At 31.1% G+C, this 23,172-nt stretch overlaps 1 protein-coding gene across 4 annotated transcripts in view; it reads right to left on the bottom strand.

Moving 5' to 3' along the window:
- The window catches only part of LOC127729066 (myc box-dependent-interacting protein 1-like), a 53,361-nt gene extending 31,680 nt beyond the window's left edge, over positions 1–21,681 (bottom strand). For all 4 annotated transcript variants that reach the window (XR_007994483.1, XM_052236713.1, XM_052236715.1 and 1 more), the window contains exons 1-3: positions 21,584–21,681; positions 8,008–8,088; positions 6,694–6,748 (exon numbers count right to left, since the gene is read on the bottom strand). Coding sequence is in view for 3 of the 4 variants with exons in the window: in XM_052236713.1 (XP_052092673.1) it covers positions 6,694–6,748; positions 8,008–8,088; positions 21,584–21,652 (205 nt within the window). In the remaining variant the exon portion in view is untranslated. The remainder of the gene's footprint in view (positions 1–6,693; positions 6,749–8,007; positions 8,089–21,583) is intronic.
- Between the last annotated feature and the right edge of the window lie 1,491 nt (positions 21,682–23,172).

The following is a 23,172-nucleotide window of genomic DNA, read 5'->3' as shown; positions in this document are numbered from 1 at the left end:
AACTAGGAATTAAAGGAGATATGGCAAATATGACTAAAAGACAACTAGAACGCGGCATAAAGTCTTCATTAATAGACATGTGTCCCAGTCTTTTTATATAACAAATTATTGAAAATACTGAATTAGGTTAATTTTACATTAAATTAATAACTTGCTACTGGAAAATGCAAATTGAAGATTACAGTATTATGCACTACATTTATGACATTAGATGATCAAAACAATTAAACATGAGATTCAGAGATACAATTATAAAAAGACCCTTTTTAACCCAATTCCATGTGTTTTAAGTAATATTAAACTTGTAGAGCTTATTACACAATGCATTGCAGTTCAGGTTTAAATTTGCATTTAGGAAATGACTGTGAGAATTGAATTCAAATCTATAACAGTAAAGAAGTTTAAGTTTGTCATTCCTAAAGAAGACAGCAAACAAACGACACAAAACCCCAAACGATGAGTAGTCATACTTCCATTCAGATTAAGAAAACAGAAGTCTTCTGAACTTTTCTGTTATCCCTTGAAATAGGGAGAGTGATTGTCAAATATCAGTAAAATGCACTCACAAGTCTTTTCTTTTGGCACAGAACAGATTTTGTGGTATTTAACCTGTCATCTCAAAGATCAGCAAAAATCAATAAAAGGGTCATTGTCCAAAAACTAAAGCCAAATGCTGCACGCCCTAAAAGATTCTGACAAATGTTTCCTAGTATTACCACATCCACTGAACATTGCACTATCATTATTCTATTGTATAAAAAAAGTTGTCTTTGTAATTGTGTAAATTAGTTTATGAGAATATAATTTCCTTCATTAATCTTCAATTTTTGATTTTCTACACCTCACAAATCCTGGATTCACAACATGCTTACAAAAGCCTTATTTTGAGATGAAAAATAACAAAAGCGAAGTTTCTTTCCTTATCTTTTTTACTTTTGCTATAAACACGATTACAAGTATATATCATTTTATTACTTTTAAAATAGGAATTAAAGAAGTTATGGCAAAAATGACTAAAAGACAACTAGAACGCAGCATTTAGGCTTCATTAATAGACATGTGTCCCAGTCTTTTTATATAACAAATTATTGAAAATACTGAATTAGACTAATTATAAATTAATGTAATTACTTGCTACTGGAAAATGCAAATTGAAGATTACAGTATTATACACAGCATTTATGACATTAGTTGATGATTAGTTCAGAGATACAATTATAAAAAGACACTTTTTAACCCAATTCCATGTGTTATAAGTACATGTAATAGTAAACTTGTAGAGCTTAGCCCACTATGCATTCATTATGACAATTGGTCAGGTGTACATTTGCATTTAGGAAATTACTGTGAGAATTGGAAGTCAAAATTCTAGTGGTCTGGACCTGTGTAAGTCAGAAGGAAAATAAACTGGAAATTTACAAAATCAATATCATGAACTTGCATCAGTCACCTTTTTGTAGAATGAAGATTTTTATAAAACGACTTTCCATCCATTATCCTTTCATAATTTGGTTCAACCTGGACAATTGAATAGAGCAGACTGTGAAAATGCAAGAAGTTGTACAAAAATGAATTGACACTAATGGACCACTGTCCCAGGTTAGGGGGAGGGTTGGCGCATTCAAACCAGTTTAACCCCCCTACATTCTGTATGTGCCTGTAATTCAGTGGTTGTTGTTTGTTGCTGTGTAACACATTTGTTTTTAGTTCATTATTTTGTACATAAATGAGGCTGTTAGTTTTCTCGTTTGAATTGTTTTACATTTGTTATCTATGGGCCTTTTATAGCTGACTATGCGGTATGGGCTTTGCTCATTGTTGAAGGCCATACTGTGACCTATACTTGTTAATTTCGGTGTCATTTGGTCTCTTATGGAGAGTTGTCTCATTGGCAATCATACCACATCTTCTTATTTTTTATTAAAGACATAAACTAAATATGTTAGTTTACATGGATACACTAAATATTTTAGTTTACATGGCCCTTTCTATAAGAGAACAAAATCTTAAAAATCACAATAAAAATACATGAATATATTTATGGTTTGGCCTTGCCAGTGCACATTGTTGTATTATTTGAAAGTTAATCGTATTCAAATTGAGCATAAAATTACCACTTTGTTTAAACCTTTTGCAATTTGTTTCAAATTATCAGGAAATTGGCCCTTATATTGTCCTGTTAACAAGTTTATATCATTAATATATTACATAAAATTAATTGAAAATTTGTTAAAAAAAAATATTAATGAGTGTTACAAGTTTAAAAAACAATAAAAACAAATATTAGGTCAAGGTTATATCTTAATGTTACCACTGGCAATGATCATATGTTCAAAAGGATATAAAATGAAGATGAAAGTTGAAAATTTGAATGCATATTATACAATATGAACACTGTGAAAGAAACTTTGATGATATTGGGCCTTATCTATATTCTGCACATTATATTTGACTAAGTCCTCATCCTCCATCCTCTTATTTTTTTCAAATTACTTCAAGAAAGACTGCTCACTTTTAAATGGACAGAGTGCATATTTTGGGTTGATACAACAATAACACAGACATGACAGATGTAACAGCTTATTACGGGTAAACATCAATGAGACAGCAATCCAACTATACAAGATCACCAAAATAGACATCTAGAGGTCATCCTACAATCTTTAATCATTGACATACCCTCACACAATATGGCAAGCTATAAATTGTCATTGAATCAAGACACAAATTGTGATTACCAGGTATACCAAACAGAGTAAAACAAATATCTGACACAAACACCAAACTCTTCCATGACAAGAAACCATGACATTAAATTACTTTCACAACAGCCAAAGAAGGCCTAAAGAGACAACAGCAACAACAGACAAGACACCCAAATATTGAAACACACACATATATACATAAATAAATGACTAATGTAATGTTTTCTTCCATTGTTTATTTATTGCCTAATGCATCTAACTGCAAAAGGGAAAATCGTGCCATAGTTTATCTAATCAATAGATGCAACTTTGTTGTTTCTTTCAATCATGATCTCTAGTTAAAGAGCTATAAATGACATGCCAATCACAATTGCATGGTGTCCAAAAAACTGGACAGTATACAATATGTTCTCAAATGCACAAATGTAGTGTGATCACCATCTGGCAAAGAATTATTCTGTTTAAATCTGTGCTAGGGGCTGTATTGAACTTGCAGTGAGATTAGAATTTTGGCTCCATGTTGAAAGCCTTACTGTGACTTTGAGATAAAGAACAGCATCAACAGCACTGCCTCCATGGTTTAGTGTTTGTTCATGTGGTTGTTGTGATTTAGTGTCATGTATTGATATACCATTTCTTTCTTTACCATTAAAAAAAAACAGTTTTATCAAGATTTGTTTGGGGTTTATTTAGGTAGTGAAAATTATGATGGAGCTAGAAACCCCTGGACAACTATGGAATTAAATGTAAAGAACACCCATCCTTGCTTAATTACCATTAAAAATTAATGCACAAGCAGTTTTTAGATATCAGTGACATATAATTTACATATTTTGTAAGGGAGTCCCAATAGATATTTCACATTCTTAATATGACAAACTGACACTGCTGGTATATAAAATCTTCACATCCTCTTAAATTTCAACAATCAAACTCACTCATCTAGAACACAATAATATTTACATAGGTAATGGAATTTCTGTCTGCTCTTTGGTTCAGTTAAGATTTCAAAACGTTAGGCCAATAAAAAAAAAAAAAAAAAACATAATTAGAAAATTTACAACTTGAAGTATACATGATATAGGTAGTGCAAAATAAAAGGTCAATTACTTTATAATGGTCAAAAAGAGAATATAAGTTAGTTTATTGCACTGCAATCTATTTTCAAAAAAGAGATGTCTACACTTATGTCTTAACTTGTTGAAAATAGAGTATATATTTTTCTTTAGAGAGTTGGGTGGGGTCTTCAATACCTTCCTCTGATTCATTTCAAGTTAACAGACTATTTAAGCATGAATAACTATGTTAGAACTAGTATTCAAATTAGATTCAGTACACAAAATAATCGATTTTGCTAACCATGTGAACAGTTATAAATCTCTTACTTTGCATTCATGAAACAGAAAATAATAAAAAAAATTGTGTCAATCTATTCTTGAATTCAGTCTCATAAATTTAGAAGTCTTAATTCAAATATTTCTACGTTACTCTGTACATAAAGACAATGGTGTAGATAAAGTGTATACACAAGAATAATATTAAATTTCTTAAATTCAGCTCTCAGACAAACATTGGGGAACAAATGTGTTTAAAATATACTAAGTATTATAATAATACCATAGCATTAATTTTATGACTCTTGGCCTTTAATTTGACAGAAGAGAAATTTTATAGTAGTCTTTTGACTGAAAGAATAAATATCCATTCATACAAATATAGGTTAACTTCTACCGATGGAACAGTTTTTTACACACTTTACAATTTGTATCTAGATTTTATGTGTGTACTTTTTTTTTCATTTCAGCTAGATGTTTAAAATATCAACAAATCACATAATCCAATCTCCAATGATTGATTGATTGATTGTTGATTGCTTAACATCCACTTTCCATGTACAATGTGCTTAGAACACTTTTCATTATTTTCACTATCGGTCTTCATATCCCCAACCTTTTTGAAAAATAGTTCCAGATCACAGAAGACCTTGCATTATTTAGTTAATGTATAGAAGGTCCATCACTCTTCCTTTGTTTTTCAGTAGTTAATCATTAGCATTCATGCTACTTCCTTTTATTTCTATATTGAATATATGTTTTATAACATGTAATGTCAGATACAGATAATAGCCTGGTGATTCGAAAAGTTAAAAACCTTCATGTATCCTTTTAGATTACTTCAACAATTTGTTTTACCTTATCCTGATTCATGACCTTAACCTTGCAAAATTCTATCATAATTAGAGAAAAAATAGAGCATCGCATATTTATGTGTCATGGTTTGACAAATCAGACCTTTTAAAAATAACAAACCAGCTTCATTTTGGTCATTTTCAGTATCAATGATAGTCAGATTCATGCTGAAATATTTCTATAATATAATATAGTATATAGTTCTGTGACAACTACAATCTACCCATTAGAACACATTGTAGAGTGTATTACTAAGTTTTGACCTTTACCTTACAACTGATCACTTATCATTTTTATAACATGCTATTTGACAGGTAGATAAAATCATTTCAAGTATAAATATCAGTAGTAATCAAGGTTTATGTTCGAAATTTCATGACTTTAAATTCAACTACATTTTATATTTTACGTGAGTGTGTGACCTGTCACCTTGACCTTATGGGGTCATTCTGATGAAATTCAAAACACTTGCTGATGAAAAGGAACAAAATATGTAAAGTAACATTGATATCCTTTGATACAATCAAAATCATCACCATGAGCTGGAAATTACTTGGATATTAACACCATAAAGACATAGACAATGTTGAATCTAGTTTAAAGACCTCAATATAAATAACTTAAATATATGAAAAATTTGATCAGGACACACCCTAAAGCTGTGGAAACAAGCATACAATATATTGTTGATTCATTTATATTTTGTCTGTACCAATTTACGGGGATACTTGATTTCATGGTTTTGCCAAAGTTTCAATTCAAATTCTTCGTTGAACATTTAAATTTGTGGAAAATTAGATGTTTCTGTACTGGTGGGAAAAAAACAGAGAACTTTATCCTTTTGATGCAAACACCTGTTTTACCTGCTTGAAGATTAACAAGATACAGTTAATTATCCAAACCTTACCAGGAATCGTTAGTTACTAATGAGATGGATTGTAATGACCCACACTCTTTGGATCAATACATCTTAGATACAATGAAAACTAATACTGATACAGATGACTACTACATATACTAACTTTTCCAACTGAAAAACCTTGAAGTAAAAAAATATGACATAAAAGAGATTTCCCCAAATTGTGCAATATAATTTTGTGACATAAAATGTTGTCTGAAGTTAGTTTCTTTTTATTTGGGTTTGTTTAGGTTTTGTTTTGTTATTTTTGAAAATGGGGAGGGATGAAATCAAGAACCTTTACAAACTTTTTTATTTTTTTTTTTTTGGAAGTGTCAGCATGAAATCAAAATGTTTTCAGATTTTTTTGATGTCCTTTTTCCAATCCAATGAACGTAACACTTGTATCAACTCTCAAACCATGACATGAAAAGACCCTTAGTAATCGATACTCTTATTTTGGGTAAATCCACTGTTTATAAAACTTTTGTGTCCCTTATACTTATGTCCTATTCTGAGCTCACACAAACAATGTCATTTCTAAATCTCCATCCCATGGGGGATTTTTATCACAAGGCAACAGAACATTGTCCATCTCCTATGTATGTCATAAAGTGCTTTTAATCTAAATTTCTAGGTTTTGAATGAGTATATATATATATGCTTAAATGATAATAAACTGCTTTAATTGTGAGGTACTTAGATGTAATTGAAGATTTCAAGAGTCAGGGCAACAACTCTCATGGGAGGAAAAATGCCCCATAAATCAGGAAAGTCAGCAGGGCTGAAGTCTACAATATTATCACTGAGCATTAGTTATGATTCAAACAGATTGATACTATCTATACACAAGAGCTTTGTACTGAAATGGTCAAAGTTTTGACTTGAAGATTAATGTTACCTTTGGCACAATTAATATAGTTCCTGAGTTCTTTCTGGAATCTGTGGGCAACTTCCTGTTCAATAGATTAAAAAAAACATAATGAATAAAACAAAAAATGTTCCATCTTAACTTTTATATCTGTCTTAGTATGGCCTGTATCTATCACATGTGCTCATTCCAACCTGAATTTATTTGGGTCCCTGGCAAAGAGTAATTAAAAATGTTGGTAGGTAATTTTAACATCCAATTTTTTACAATATATATTTTTGGAAGCAAACATAAGGCATGAATCTTATTTGTGAAGACCTTTTAATGATGAACAATGTGACAAAAAAGCAATAAATTAATAAAAATACTACTGAATGAAAGGTCAATAGTAATTAATAATTTGGGAATCTCACTTTTTGAAGTAAATCAAATGTCAAATTTCATTCAAGTCTTGTTGAGGCTTTTAAAATCAAATAGCGATAGCAAAATCTGCAATTTTTTTTCCTTTTACTTTGTTACTGATCTATCAATGACACCCATTTGTAAATATTAGCCATACACATTTATTCATAATTAATTTAACTGGACACGCCGTCACACCATTTATGCACAGACCGAAAAGGTATTTCTCAGTATTGGTGCTCAAAACATGTATTGGAAATAAAAGTATCATATATATGTGAAGACCAATAAAGTGGCCACCAGCTATGGAAAACCTGTGCTTCTGGAGGTTAACTTTAACAAACAAAACAAAAAACAGAAATAACTATGTTTACAATTTGGCAACTCTGTTTTATGAAATCAACTATCATCATATTACTGATGAACATGTAAAACAAATATGTCATGTTTTTATTTTGTATCTATTTTGAACACTGCAAAGTATTATAAGAGGATTAATATGAACTTGACAATACTGTCTACTAGAGACCATAGTGTAAATTAAAATCTTACTATATTTTGTTTTTCATCTGTGCTGGTTTTTACTGGGATGGATCTGTGTTATGTGAATTATAATATACAATGACACACTTGTTTTACTTTGTTGTTTAATTGTGATTTCAAATTATGTGTCCTATTTTTTGGCTAAAGATGATAAGATAACATTTAGGGGGGGTGGATTGATTCATTGGTGTTTAACGCCCAGAGAGAACCTCTGATCTTCAGAAGGAAAACTAACAATCCTAGTCAATAAAGATTTGAGTTGAGTGCACCTGCAGCATGCGGATTCAAACTCACTACCTCAGTGTTGACAGGCTAGTATTATAGTAGTTGGACTACTTAGACCACTCTGCCACTGAGTGGATGTCTTCACTCTGGGATTAGAAATAGATATGAACTAACCTGTTGTCTTTCAAGTTTATGTACATGATTTTCAAATCCATCATCTGCAGTCTTTTCTGCTTTACCTAAATTCTGTAAAACCTGAAACAATAGAAAAAAATTTATCTCATGTAATTTTTTTTACCTCAAGTAGGAGATTTACAAATGTATATGTATTATAGTTTTATAGATGAGACCTTTCATATACGATAAGAACTACATGTAAAATAAAGGTGTGTGAAAGAGGCAGGATAACTCATTAAATAGTACCAGGGGAGGGGGCCAGGGGGGTCTCTTTCTTATATGGGTCCCTTTTTTGATATGACAAATATATCAATTGGTCGCAATTTTACCAAGGAATTATGTCAATGGTTCAGTAATTTATCTTTTGATTAAATATCTGTATATAACTGTCAGTCTTATCCTTTCAAACTTAATTATTAATAAGATGTCAAGAATTGTATATTTTGCCATGAAATATATTTATGGGTTGTGATTTTCACAAGACTTCACTATATGAATGGGGTGTTTTTGAAATCCTAGCTGCATGTATGTACCCAAAATCCCATGTTGAGACCCTAATGATATTTATTGTCAGCACAGGAATAGTGACTGCAGGACTGGTGATAGTCTAAAAACAGGAAACATACAAAAGCAATGGCATTTACCCAGTAGTTATAATGTCAGATACAAGGCTTCTAATTTAAAACTCTAGCTTATAGTTACACCTTCCATAAAAGATACCTGGCTTATAAATTAGTACATAAAACAGGCATTGATAGCAAAAACTAGAGCTTTCTTTCCAAAGGGTTAGAATTGACCTCCTGGGGGACTGGTCATGAGGGGGAGTTATCCAAATTAACTTTTAAATTGCAGGAAGGCTCCAACTTCTGTCTAAAGAGGTGACACCGTGACACCTATATATTTCTGAAAAGAGACATCAGCAAACACAGAGTAAAAAAGGTATCGGGTTTTACTGTATATTTTTGGGTTTATTTTTTTTAAATTTTATAGATTTTAGGTTTTACTATAGATTTTAGGTTTTACTGTATATTTTTAGGTTTTACAATAGATTTCGGTTTTAATGTGAGTAATCATTATACATCATGTACATCATTACTTGGTATTAGGTAATATCAATCTATACAATTAGAAATTCAAATCGGTCATCTATCACTCCTAATGTTTGAACAACATTGATTTGGTACATTTTTATTACATATTTGTGGCTAAGCTTACAGGTGTAACAAGTTAAAGGTCATCTAATTGACAGGTAAAAATACAGCAATACAAACATTAAAGACACTATGTTGATGTTGTAGGGGATGATAATGGTCATGTCCCTGTCAGAGTAATCCTTATTAAAGGTGTATAAAGGTAATAAGATCACCTTTGATCTTATCTGATACTTGTCACCTTTGACTTAATGAAATATTTATTAACTGTGCTAACTTTCATTTTAAGGTGCAATCTATTTACATATGCTAATGTAAAATTGCACTATGCTAATAAATAATCAGACTTATTTAAATGAGTGACCTGTTATTTTCTTCCTGTTCTATGTTCAATGTTGGATAGTTGTTTCATTGCCAATCATACCACATTTTCTTATTTAAATATTTGTTTATTCACATTTACAGTCCTAAATGTGCTTCTTATCCTGGCCTTTTTTTTTACTTTAGGGGTCTCTGTACTTTAGGTTGAGGGTTCATTTATGGTTAGGGTTTGGTAAAAGTTAAGTCTATGTTAGGGGGCTTATGTTAGGGTAAGGTTAAGGTTTAGGGTTAGGATAAGTTTATAATAACTCTTTATGGGTTGGGACCCCTGAGGTTAAAGAAGGTCCTAATTCTAGGATTTGGAAATACATGTTAGGATAAGCAAGATTCATCAATCCAGGAGTATCAACATGGATCTAGAAACATTTTGCATTCTTTACATTGTAAGTTCTATTTTAGTTATGAGATTCAGGTTCTACTCAAAAAAAAACATGACAAACAGAAAATGACAATGTAACAATATACAATTATGGCCCGTTGAAAAGGTGAATATCCAAAATTGTCAACAAGAGAAGGTTATTTCACTGAGGGCGCAGCCCGAAGTGAAATAACCTTTAAGGGTTAACAATTTTGGATATTCATCGCTTCTAAGGGGCCACAATTGTTTTATTATACCGAACTAACAGTGGAAGGCCATTTTGAATAATTGTAATAGCACTTACCCTTACTTGAGTCAGTAACAAACACAAGTTGATGTTCAAAAATACATGTAATTTGTGTCTTAGAATTCTCGTATGTACAACAAAGGTAGATTCTTTTTGTAAAATATTGATGGCCCTGAAAAGGACCGTTATTAGAGATATCATTGGCACAAGATGCACGTCAAAAGCCTATTTCCTCTTCTCTCGATCAATGGGCTTCCTGTAACTTGAACGTTGCCATTTTGTTTATTTACGTCTGTGGTGTCATTTTCATGGGTACAAATCAACAAACTAAAAAGGTTATTCGCCAGTGAATAATAGGGTTATTCAACGCTTGGGTTAATTTTTTGGGGTTATTCGTGCCAAGTTCCTTGCAATTGAATGAAAATTAACTGAATTATTCCATGTCACGTGATAACGTTTTACCCAATAGAATTGTTTGAAATATATGTAAGGTATAATAATACATTTTGTACACAAATATTTCATAAACCTGCACAATGAAGCAACAATTCTTTGGTTGGACCTTATGGTTTGTACATTTTTCTGTTAGAATTGAAAAATTCATGGCAGTACATATAGTATATCTTCAGTTTTAGATTTTGCTACATTAAGTATTATATAAATACTTTTGGAAATTATTACTTTCCCATGGTGAAATCTCAAACAAAACAAAGGAGACATGTATATCATAAATTATTTCTGTAAAATACAGGCTTCAAAGTATTTGACAAAGTGATTTTTTTCATCTGTATAAACAATTGTTTCTTCATTTGGCATGGCAAGTTCCAACCCATCATTTATTACTGGGTAATGGTTTAACTGGTAAGAGGATTGAATATGGAAAAGTGAATAGATTAACCCATAACAAAAATCAAGCAATTACAACTTCATGGTCTTTATGCCAAACAAAAAGAAAGCCATGCCAAATATGTTTTTTAACTTTTGTAGCAGCGTATCTTAAATCAATTATTGTCGAACAAGTTTTTCCTTTTCAAAGTGGCAAAAGATTTCAACATGAAGATGAATCTTACAATATTTTCTTCTGAAACAAAAAGTCAAATCCACTTGACCCTCTTTTTATCAAACCATCAAACCAATCAATAAACAATGAATTGTGGGGAGACTGGAGTAGCATTTCCAAGGAAGTAATTTCTTGGTCCAAATAATTGACTTTAAAACTGATTCACTGAGTTGAGATTGCTCCTGCTTATGAACTTTAATAAGAGATCTATTAAGGCCCTACAGAAATTGTACAGCTGCCTTTCAAGTAATATCAAAGAAAATTATCACAAAATCTAAAAATAAAGATGTATATTCATATAAAGAGTAACTAAATTTCCTCCAGCCAATCGCATTAAACTGATGCCCTCAACATTAACATATTAACTCAAGGTCACAAACTACCAAATAGAGGTATAAATATATGATAATAAATTTATTGGTTGTTTATAAATACTATTTCCAGTTTAGATAGTCATCCATGGATCCATGTTCACCCTTGGTTAAAGGCCAAACCAGAAAATTAAAATGGTTATGTAAATAAGCTACATTTGCATATATTGCATAGATTGGTAGGCTTAGAGTTAGAATCTAAGATGTTGGTTTGGTTAATGTTTAAAAAATTACATGTTTACCCTAAATCTCTTCTTCCTATCAAGTTAGTCTAAGTACCAGTTTGATTTACTTAATACACCAAGACACAACTTTTAACCCCTAAATCAATAGAGTTGTGATCTCACCTACAGAAGTCAAGTTTCATTAATATGTATACAAGATTGCAAGGAAATGATTTTTGGAGCAAGGTCATGAGATAAGTGGTGTTTGAAGTTCGACCAAAAAACCAATCAGGACTCTTCATACAACTATTACAAATTAGCCAATGTATACAAATTGTAAAATTGTGTACTTCAATATATATTACATGTTTAATAGTGATATATAGTTTCATGATCCTTGGACTAGTAATGACCTATCAGTCCGGTGTTAAAGTTTAGGAATGGACAAATGAAAGGACAAATCAATTACTACATAAAGAGAATATAAGTACCAGCTCAATCATTAGACCATTTACATTTACCCCTTTCTGCAATATACAAAATATGGAATTTTTCAATAGAATGGAATGAAAAGCATCAGTTACGGTACTTTAAGGTGAACCTTTTCACATATATAAGCCTTTAAAGGCCATATGCTTCCAGGGTAGTCCATTTTATCAAATGAATCAGAAGTTAATGGCTTTTCTTTATTATCCCCTTTTCAAATTGTTCAGACAATTATATGGTTAAATTTCAAATTTTCAAAGTGTGAAATTCACTTGGGTATCAACTATCACAAACCATGTTATTTTTATAGTCTATTCCTGCTATATCTACCATGTCTACAGGTATATATATATTTGCAAGGTCAATTCATATTGTATATCTATTTTCAGCTTGATAAAAGCATTCTTGGTATAAGCTCAAATTAAATTCAGCTTCTTGAAAGAAAGAAACAAGAGAAAACTTATGATTAAACATTTTTTTCTATTTATTTGTTAACCAATACTCCTGTTGTACTTTTAGGGAAAAGTTGCAACTGAAGCTCCACAGAAGGCAACACAGTGTCAAATAATTATTTCGTAACGAATCATAAGAACAGAAAATAGTTACATGATGGTTAAGACATTGTCGTTAGTGTAGAATTCCCTGTTTATAAATTAAGAAATCATTAAGAACTAAGGTTCCTATTTTTTCAGGCAAAGTTGCCTCAGATGAATTTGGCTATTCTGTTTCGATATTTATTTGGTCATATATAGCTCCTAACGTTTAACCATTTATTTATCCCTGCTTTTCAAACGTTTGAGTGTTTTTGATGATGATAAATTCAGAAAAGCACTTCTGACGCACAAAATTTATAGAGGGTTTATTTGGTATGACTTTGTCTTATCAGAATATCAGCATAATTAATATTTAAATGAAAGTTATAATCACAAATTATGTTAAGTACACATATATGTAATAACTGGACAACATACTTTGGCATCATTTATTTTCCTGTGTAAGAATTTCGTGAATTGATGCAAAATTGTATCTTGAGTGAAATCTGACTTTGTGTTTTTATCAAAGTAAGCATACAAGGGTATAGAAAGTTTGTACTTAATGGAAGATTTAAATTCATTGTTTACCTATACCCATTACATCAACAAATATTGGTACTCCACGATTGATAATAAACTCACAGTAACCCACATCTTTGCTAGCCAAGGGTTATGATCTAGTACCATGAGTACTCTCCTCATCAAGAGAAGGCAAGCAAAGATGAGTAACTTACAACATGTACAACTAATTTTTTTACAAGAAATTTAAACCATCTTTATTGTTTTAATAAATTAACTTGGAGTTTTTGACAAGTTGTTCAGTAAATACTTTTATTTCCTTATGAATTAGTTTCTTAACAAAAATCAATTGTGCATTGTAATACTGTTTTATCATTGTAACAGTATTAAGGAAGTATTGTAATCTTTAACTATCAGTTTTTTGTTATTTTTAAGAAATGACCAAGAGTTTGTAATATATAATTATAAGTATCAACTTCCTTTCTTATGATTCTATATATATTCACTATAGATATAAGTAAGTACAATGACAAGTTATGATAGTGTAAAATAAGATATGGTAAAATTGTATTTTTGTGTATTTTATAAATTTTGAAATTATAAAGAAAGAAAAGCTGCAATTCCCTCAGTCAAATTTGACCTTAGATGAATTTGGCTATTTTTTTAGGTTCTGGTTGGTCATATAGCTCTTCAACTGTTTCGGTTCTTATACATCCTTGGCTTTCAAATATTCGGCTTTGAGCGTTCCTGATGAAGGTTAATCAAGAAAAGCACTTCATTGAACGCATGAAAATAAAGTGTTAATTTCATTTATTTTTTGTGGATATTTGATTTTGTGGTTTCACCAGTCTGCTAGCCTAAAGAAAATTTGTACTTCATTGAACATCTACATTCGTGGTTCACCTGAACCCCAAAATCCATGAAAATTGGTATCCCATGAATAATAATAAATCCACAAATTATTACCCCCTTCTTCTTCTCACAGTACAGATTGTCAATGAGACAAACATCTACCATAAGATAAAAAAAAAATGTTGTTTCCTAAGGATTCTGGATATCTTGTAAACAACAGTAAACCATGTTGAATCAATCATCTGAGAAAACCAGAGGTAAAGGGTGCAAAAGTCAAACAATGGACACACCTCCAATTTTGTGTACCACTGTTCATGGTTCATGATACGGGTTATGTTCTTCTCATATATTTTATGATGGTATGATACTAAACCCCTTACAGGAGGGATTGTACTTGATTTTCATATGATGAAGACATAATCTTTCAATCAGTTTAATTGAGGTCTGGAGCTGGCATGTCAGTAACTGCTAGTAGTCCTTTGTTCATTTATGTATCATTGTTATTTTGCTTAGTTTCTTATTTTACCTATTCTGACATTGGACTCAGACTTCTTTTAAACTGAGTTTTACTGTGCGTATTGCTGTGTGTTTCTTTATTCTACATTGGCTAGAGGTATAGGGGGAGGGTTGAGATCTCACAAAACATGTTTAACACCGCCACATTTTTGCGTCTGTCCCAAGTCAGGAGCCTCTGGCCTTTGTTAGTCTTGTATGTTTTTTTAATTTTGGTTCATTTATATGTTTTGGAGTTTAGTGTGACGTCCATTTTCACTGAACTAGTACACAATTTTATTTAGGGGCCAGCTGAGGACCACCTCCTGGTGCGGGATTTTCTCGCTGCGTTGAAGACCCATTGGTGGCCTTCGGCTGTTGTCTGCTCATTGGTCGGGTTGTTGTGTCTTTGACATATTCACCATTTCCATTCTCAATTTTATTAGGTTGAGGTTTGAATGCTCATAACCTTGTTTATCCCTTCCTCACATTTGGAGTACATGACCCATGCCAGCCGAGAGCATTTAAACCATTGGTTTTGATTCCCTGCTATTTTATTTTATATCCTAAGGTTGTGTCTTTAATCATTTGATGAAATTTTAACATTCATTTTACTGGGTATGGATAAGCAGAGATGTGAGGTATACCTCAATACATTTGTAATACAGCAGCATAACAAATTAAAAACTCATTTCCATTGGACCTTCTAGACCCAATACTTCTTTATTTCTGTTATATAATTCTGTTGTAATAGAAGTTTAAAAAAATGAATAAGACACCAATTAACAGCAATTTCCAGTGTACAGGATACTCATTAAGTATGAGGTTAATAATTTTAAAGCAAAAGTAAAAAAAATCTAATATAATTGTTTGTGAAACATGTTTAATAGTTTAATTAAATAAAAAATATCAAATATCAAATGCTTAAAGATTGCTGATACATTTTTTCATTTAAACTACATATGGTGGCAAGTAACAACCAAAACATGTATATACAGTATGTGTTACTATTTTTGAACATTGTTATCAATTGAAAAAGGCTTGATCTAACTTTGCAGGATATGTATAAATGTACTCTAAGGCTTGCAAGTTTCAGTCGACTTATATGTTTTACATTAAGGGACATAATTACGATAGATGTACATTTTGTATTACACAGAATTTGTCTTGTCGCCAACAAGATAGGAATGTTATAATCACATTATATATAAAAACAACTTATAAGAACTGTGAATGTCTACATTGTAACTCTGCTATTGTAATATGTTTTATTAATTTAACCTCTTTCTATTTTTTACTTCTTTCACTATCATTTTTGAAGTAGCTGCTTTTTCTGTTAACTGGTTTAAATCTATTTTTAATGTATGACACTTCTTGCATTTGATAAAAATTGAAAAATGCAAGTCCCATTTTACAATGCCATATGATGTTTTTTGCCCAATCCAGAAACTCAAACATGACTTCTAGTACAGATTTGTCCCATTCATACTTATTGAAATTTAAAAACTTCATATAGTAATAAAAATAAGGAGGTGGGCTATGATTGCCTGAGACAGCTACCCTTTAAAGACTAAAGGACAGAGATGTGAACAGCTACTAGTGAATGTACGGCTTTCAACAAGTTTGATCCCCTGAGATCATAATGTATGCATGTCAACAATTCTAACCTCCACAGAGTGAGATCAGCGTCAAGGAATATGTCTAACAGTTGTTGGGTTCCTGTCTCATTTATTTTATCCCCCCTTTAACTTTCTTTCACACTTGAGTACCGGTACATCTAGTATATATTTTCGTAAATTTAAGAAGATACTACCTTCACAGCCCATCACTTCCAAGAGAAAACATTTTTTACACTAGTACTAATTAGTAACAAGAATAATATCAAAATAGATCTGTGAAAATTACTATTGTGACAATTATAATAGTATAGAAAGTAGACTTCTGACTTCAACCATAAAAGGTTGGATGTATTTTATTTAATGTTTAATAAGAATTTATATTAAAGATAATAGCTACTGTCTCCTTAACTAAAGCAATACCTTTGCTATTGAAAATTAATGCACTATATTGTGTAAACAGGTCCTTTAATAGCTGACTATATGGTATGGATTTTGCTCATTGTTGAATGCCGTACAGTGACCTATAGTTGTTAACTTCTATGTCATTTGGTCTCTGGTTGAGAGTTGCCTCATTTGCAATTATACCACATCTTCTTATTTTTATATATAGATGCTTACGCAGCATAGACATTTGGTCTCTGGTGGATAGTTGTCTCATTGGCAATCATTAAACATCTCCTTATTTTATGAACATTGTTTCCCTGTTTTACAGCTATTTATAGTTAATTGTTGGGTGATGGGAGAGAAAAAAGAAAAAAAATCCTCAGGAGTTTAACAATACTTGATCATGAGTTACCACCTTCGGTTTATATAATGTAACATGCTACCTTTTGATTTAATAGCATGTCGTGCTATATAATAGTGCACAGGATAGGTGAAAATTATTATCCATTATATATTAATAATGTTTACCCTAAAGCAATTTTGTACATTACATACATTTGCTGCAGTGTTGCAACCATGCACTAATGACTATAATCAAAGTGGACTAGGTGCATTTTACTAACTTCTGGATAAGGTATAGGCTTTTCTTCTGAAGAATGTACTAAAGCATCTTGTCAACCATTGAAAAAGATTGCAAACGGAAATTTTGGCATAAACAGCTTTTGGCACATAGCCATTAGATTTTGTTGTACAATATTATGAAATTTTTCTAACTGACCTATACCGGTAGATAAAAAAATGGGAAACCTTTTTTAAAAAATTCGATCTTTGAAAGTCAAAAAACTGTTAAGTCCAGTACACTAAAAATAAATAGTAAAAAATCATAGAAATTTTTTTTTTTTAAATATCTCTGTCACTGCAAAACACAAGATTGCACTCGTTTTATTGTTTGCATATTCTCAGATATGTCAGAGGGTATTTATTGTTTGTAGCTTTTTAACTTTTTATTTACAATGGATAGCATTTGCTAAAATTGAAAACTACATGTTACATTCATCATGTTCTTACCACTACCTTATTGTATTATAATTCATTGTTATAAGAGTTACAATAAAAATATCATTTTTAAATTAAGTCCAAATGTACTGTAGTCTGATATAGAGTGTGGAGAAACCTATTTGTGCATTTAAATTATCCTGTATCTGAAAGAATTTAGAAGCTGATATCTAAATGACCATTTATCAGTCATTAAACACTGTCTTATTGACATAACTATCCATATTTGATAATCAGATAAACTTTTTACCTACTTCTATATATGTAAATTACACAAATATGTCTACCAGACAAATAAATGTACAGATACATGTTACATGCAGGGATTTTCCTTTTCAATGAACTTCCACAAGCTATTACAACCATATGGTAATCGCCAGTGAATACTTTTTGGTGCATTTTATTGTATGTGTGCAGTGCAGATGATAAAATATTAACTGTTCTATATGAACTATGTAATTGGTTTAAATTTTGGGAAATTGCTTTCATATTGTTTTTTTATATATCAGAGTCTGGACATGCTGGAAAAGAAAAATATATTGGATGGATCTAAATAAGATAAAAGCCAAATACTAAGATATAATAAGCATGACAAATACTATAACCTCAAAGCTCTTCATAAGAATTTTTCTAAAACCAAACAAAAGTGTCTGTCCCTAGTCAAGAGATTTAATTCACTGGTTGTCGTTGGTTGCAGTCCATCATATATATTTATTTTTAGCTTATTGTTTTATCATTACTCAGGCTGTTGGTTATCTAGTTTGAAACTTTGAATTGTCTTACATTTATTCATGTCAGTGCTCATTTTTGAAGGCTTTATAGCATAAATGGTGAGCTATAGTTGTTCATATCCACATCATTTGGTTTCTGGTGGATAGACGTCTCATTTACAATCATGGCCCTGAACACAACTGTTTCGTAGTGCATTTCTTTTCGACAATAAATTGAAATTTAAAGAAATCACACCTGCGATAGCTCAAAAAGATTTTTAGTGTAGTGTACTACCGGTACTTTTGGGACAAATTATATCAAAATTATAGAAAAGTGTACCAGCTCTAAGTCAAGATATGGACAATTTTATGTTAGAAGGGGATCTTGAATTCTGTTTGACAGGTTCAGACATACTAATTTTTAACCTTTTTCAAGTGGACCAAATCACTACTTTAATTTATAATGACCCAAATTTTGTTTACAGTGTACATGTACTTTCATCCCCCTACTTGCTATTTGAGACATAAAACATGAACAGATGAGGAAATAAATTGGGAAGGGGTATGAAAAACATTTGCAAGTAATACACTGTCCACACTATGGACTATATTTGTAGACAACGAAAATCAAAGGACGATAACTGTGTCCCGGACCTCATCTTTTTATATATATATATGTATATATGAAATATAACCAGATTTTTTTATTACACAAACAAACTTTTACTCTTATCATTTTTTTATGATCATTCATTAATCAAAATTTCAACTACTAGATCATCAAATTTAAAACACAAAAGATTTCTCCTATGTAATTAAATATAATTTACACCTAGAAGGTATAATATTGTATTTTTATGCAGTTTTACACCTTAAAGTACTACAAGTCATTCATCAACGGTCTATTGCCTCAAGTCATTTACAAAACAAGCTACACCTACAATAGCAGACTTAACAGAAATCTGTCTACCTATCATTAATGATGACATTTCTATCATTTGTTTTTCTTTTTTTATTTGTTTGTTTGTTTGTTCTGCTTTATCATGTTTATAATATTTATGTGTAAATATTTCAGACTATTCAATTATACATATATATATAATATATATTCTTGCCACTGGACATTAAGCAACTGACAATCAATCACTACATTATGTATATTCAGATCAATTTCAAAACCAAATTGTACAAATTATTGAATTAAACCAACAGTGGTAAAAATTTCACGCATATTCTAGATAACATATATTATATAAACAAATTAAATTAATCATCTGTATATATAAATCCTTTAATGTAACACTGACATGAACTTCTTTGACATGGTACATGTAGTCCTTAAGCATGTTAAGGATAAGTACTATAAAACTTCAAACTGTGTAGTTCAATGAAAAGACTGTCACACACATGTACAAATGTATAAGTTTCTGTTGATGAAATGTTTTGAATATTAAATTTAATGTTGTCAATGAACAGATTTTACATTAATTTCAAGAAAGCAGAAAGACTAGATCCATAAAAACTTTTGTAGTACTTCCAAAAAAACAAGCATAGATTCTCATACATAAATAATATATTTGTACTTTAATAAGTCGATAATTGAAACTCTGAGAGTTTGCAACTGTTTGTGATCATGAGTCTCAATCAAATCTAACCTTAGAATGATAAATCAGCATTGATCTGTATCTTACATTTCAAATATAACTAATCAGTACATGCTTTTCAATTAAATTGCTATTGAAATAACTATTCTTTAACTAAGGATGTATGGTCTAAAAAATAATTTTTTAATTGTCCTGAATATATACATGTACATTGTACATGTTAAAATTTACAAGGAATATCATGTCACTGTCAATCAATTCTCATTATTTCTAATGTCTCAGAATTGTTTGATGACCTGAAGCTTGACCAATACACTCCCTCTCTAATATGTTTTATTAATTGGTGCTATTAAGATTGTTATGTTGTGTTCTGGTGACTAAAACACCTCCACACCTTACACTATTGTGTCAAGATATATTTTTAATATTCCCACCTGGAAAATGACAGGTTTACATATTTGATAAAGGGATGTGACTCTATGTCTATTTTCAGTATTTTTGTACATTACAAATGTAACTTCTCAGTTGCTTTTCAATTTCAAATGTTGTCATGAATAAAATTATTATCAGAAACTGTAAACACTGTGGTAAAATTTAAGACTAAATGGCTGGTGGCAGAGACATACATTTTTTGTACATTGTACATGTACCATCATATCTCCTCGTGGATAAAATTATATTTTTTCATTTCAATACTACACCAACTGAAAAATCTGCTACTTTTTTTTAATCTATGTTTTAGGATATTGTTTCTTATATATGCTTTTTGTATCATTAATTCCAAATTCTTTGACAAATCATTTACTGTTTTATCTTTTGGTAAATAATATAAATCATAATCACATGCTTGTCAACTACACAGACACTATGATTTAATTAAAGAAAAAGACCACTCAGCTCTGTGACAAATATGCTACACCACTGTACATGCTGTATGGATTGTTTCAGAGCAGTCCTATTTTCCTGATATCAAACTGTTAGACAACAAATGTATTCATGATTTTGTGGATAAACTATGAAATCAAATGGATTTCTTCCAACAATTAGGAGTCGAGAGAGATAAGAAGATTACAACTTCAGTCTTCACAAGGGTGTAATATCTTCTATAAACATCTCGGGTGATTTAACTGTCATACAGATATGTAAGAAACTACAATACCCAAGAGCAATCTTATTATGAAGCTGTCAAAATTTGTCAATAATTCATTAATTGTAGTATTTCTGATAAACGATGCAAACAACACTGATTTGACTTCCGCGTGCGTCAACAGTAAAATAAATATATTTTAAAAAGTACACTAAAAAGTATCTTGTATAAAATGAACATATGAAATTTTGATACACTGAAATTGAATAGATAAATATTTAAAATCCGTATATAAATACAATAAGTAAATAATTTAGGAAGTTGACACATTTTTTTTCACGCATTCATGAACAACGGGACAATCAAAAGTTAGCAGACACCTGTTGGAAGAAAATGTGTTTTTTTGTGCCCTTTACATCGTGTCATATGTTTTCTCGACCTGTAAAATAGAAAATAATGTTTTTGAATATTTTTGTGCAAATAGAATATTTTTTCTTACCTTCGTTTTTGTGCGCGTTAACTTTTTTTGTGCTTTCGATATAAATCCTCCTTTATTATGGTCTGCCATGATCGGCTGTCGAGATGTTTATGTGACAACTTTTTTGATTGGTTAATAAAATTGATGTCCGGATCTATAAGTCCGTTTCTGTGATTGGATGTTTATAATGTAATAAAGTATCTCCTGCATTCTCATTTACAAAGCTAAATCTACTTACTATTGAGTCTATCGGCTAATGTTATTTGGTATTTTGACACCTCATGAAAAGATACTCCAGTGTCAATAACCAAATGGAAAAATAATTAAAAATATCTTCCTAAAGTAGTATTTGACCTCATGAGATCTGGGACATAATTCGAATACATTACGGATAATACCAATTTTAAAAGGTAGATGAGAAGTCTAAATTAAAAACGATATATGTTTTCATACATTGCCAAAAATATAGTAAATATCTAGCTGTTTTCAAAACTATGGTTGTGAAAAATTGTCAGATTTTGGCTTGAAAGGCCTGAGACATATTATGAATCAGTAGGTGCTTTACCTGGTGAGCTCCGGAAAGTTATTGAGATTTGACTAAGTCAAAAGGCCGGGATATTGCACAAAATTGACAATAGGTTTTGGTTATAAAATTCTCAATTTTAAGCAGTGACATATATATTTCAAAGGTTTGTATGTATTTGAATTTTACCGGCGGAGCCCTGCTGGTCTCATAAAGCGGATAAAGAGTTGTGGTTTTGAAAGTCAAGCGCTGGAAATTTGAAAAGTCTAGCGCTGCAGATTCAAAATCAAGCGCAGAAGATGCAGAGTCCAGCGCTGTAGATCTAAATCCCAGCGCTAAAGATCAAAATTCCAGCGCGGTAGGTCTAAAATCAAGCTCTGTAGATCTAAAGTACAAATCTGTAGATATAAAGTACAGAGATGAATATGTAAACTCCTGCGCCGCAAATGTAAAATCTAGCGCTGTAGATATATTAAAAGTCTAGCACTGAAGATGTAATGTCGAGAGAAGTACATATAACGTACAGCGCTGGAGATGCAAAGTCCAGCGCAGGAGATGTAAAGTTCAGCGCTTGACTTTGAATATAAAGCGCTGGATTTTGCATATAAAGCGCTGGATTTCGCATATAAAGCGCTGAACTTTACATTTCCAGCCGCTTGACTTGAGATTTACAGCGCTCGACTTTCGATAGCGCTCGACTTTATACTTCCAGCGATCGACTTTGAAAAAGCACAATTCTTTATCTGTATCAGAATATAACAGGGCTCCGTAGACTCTCCCTAATAGTAACGTATAATTTATACATGAATATATGAATCAGAAGCGTAGGAATGGTCTGAAAAGTGCGTAACTATTTCTCCATCTAATTAAAAAGTCTCACAAATAAATTCAATTTTCGCATCAAATTTTCTAATTTCAGTAAAAAATCTGGACCGATCATATGCAGCCATTTGCAACCAATGATTAAAGTATACCCCCTTTTTACCTTAAGGAAAATGACAACTGTATTAGAAGAACTGTGAAATACTGAATAATTTTCATGGACATTTTTCTCATGTAGGGGCAAATTTCCATGCGGGGTGTCAAA

The sequence above is a fragment of the Mytilus californianus genome, unplaced genomic scaffold (genome assembly GCF_021869535.1).
Source record: "Mytilus californianus isolate M0D057914Y unplaced genomic scaffold, xbMytCali1.0.p SCAF_2, whole genome shotgun sequence".
Taxonomy (NCBI): Eukaryota; Metazoa; Mollusca; class Bivalvia; order Mytilida; family Mytilidae; genus Mytilus; species Mytilus californianus.
This window is presented reverse-complemented; position numbering and strand designations above follow the sequence as displayed.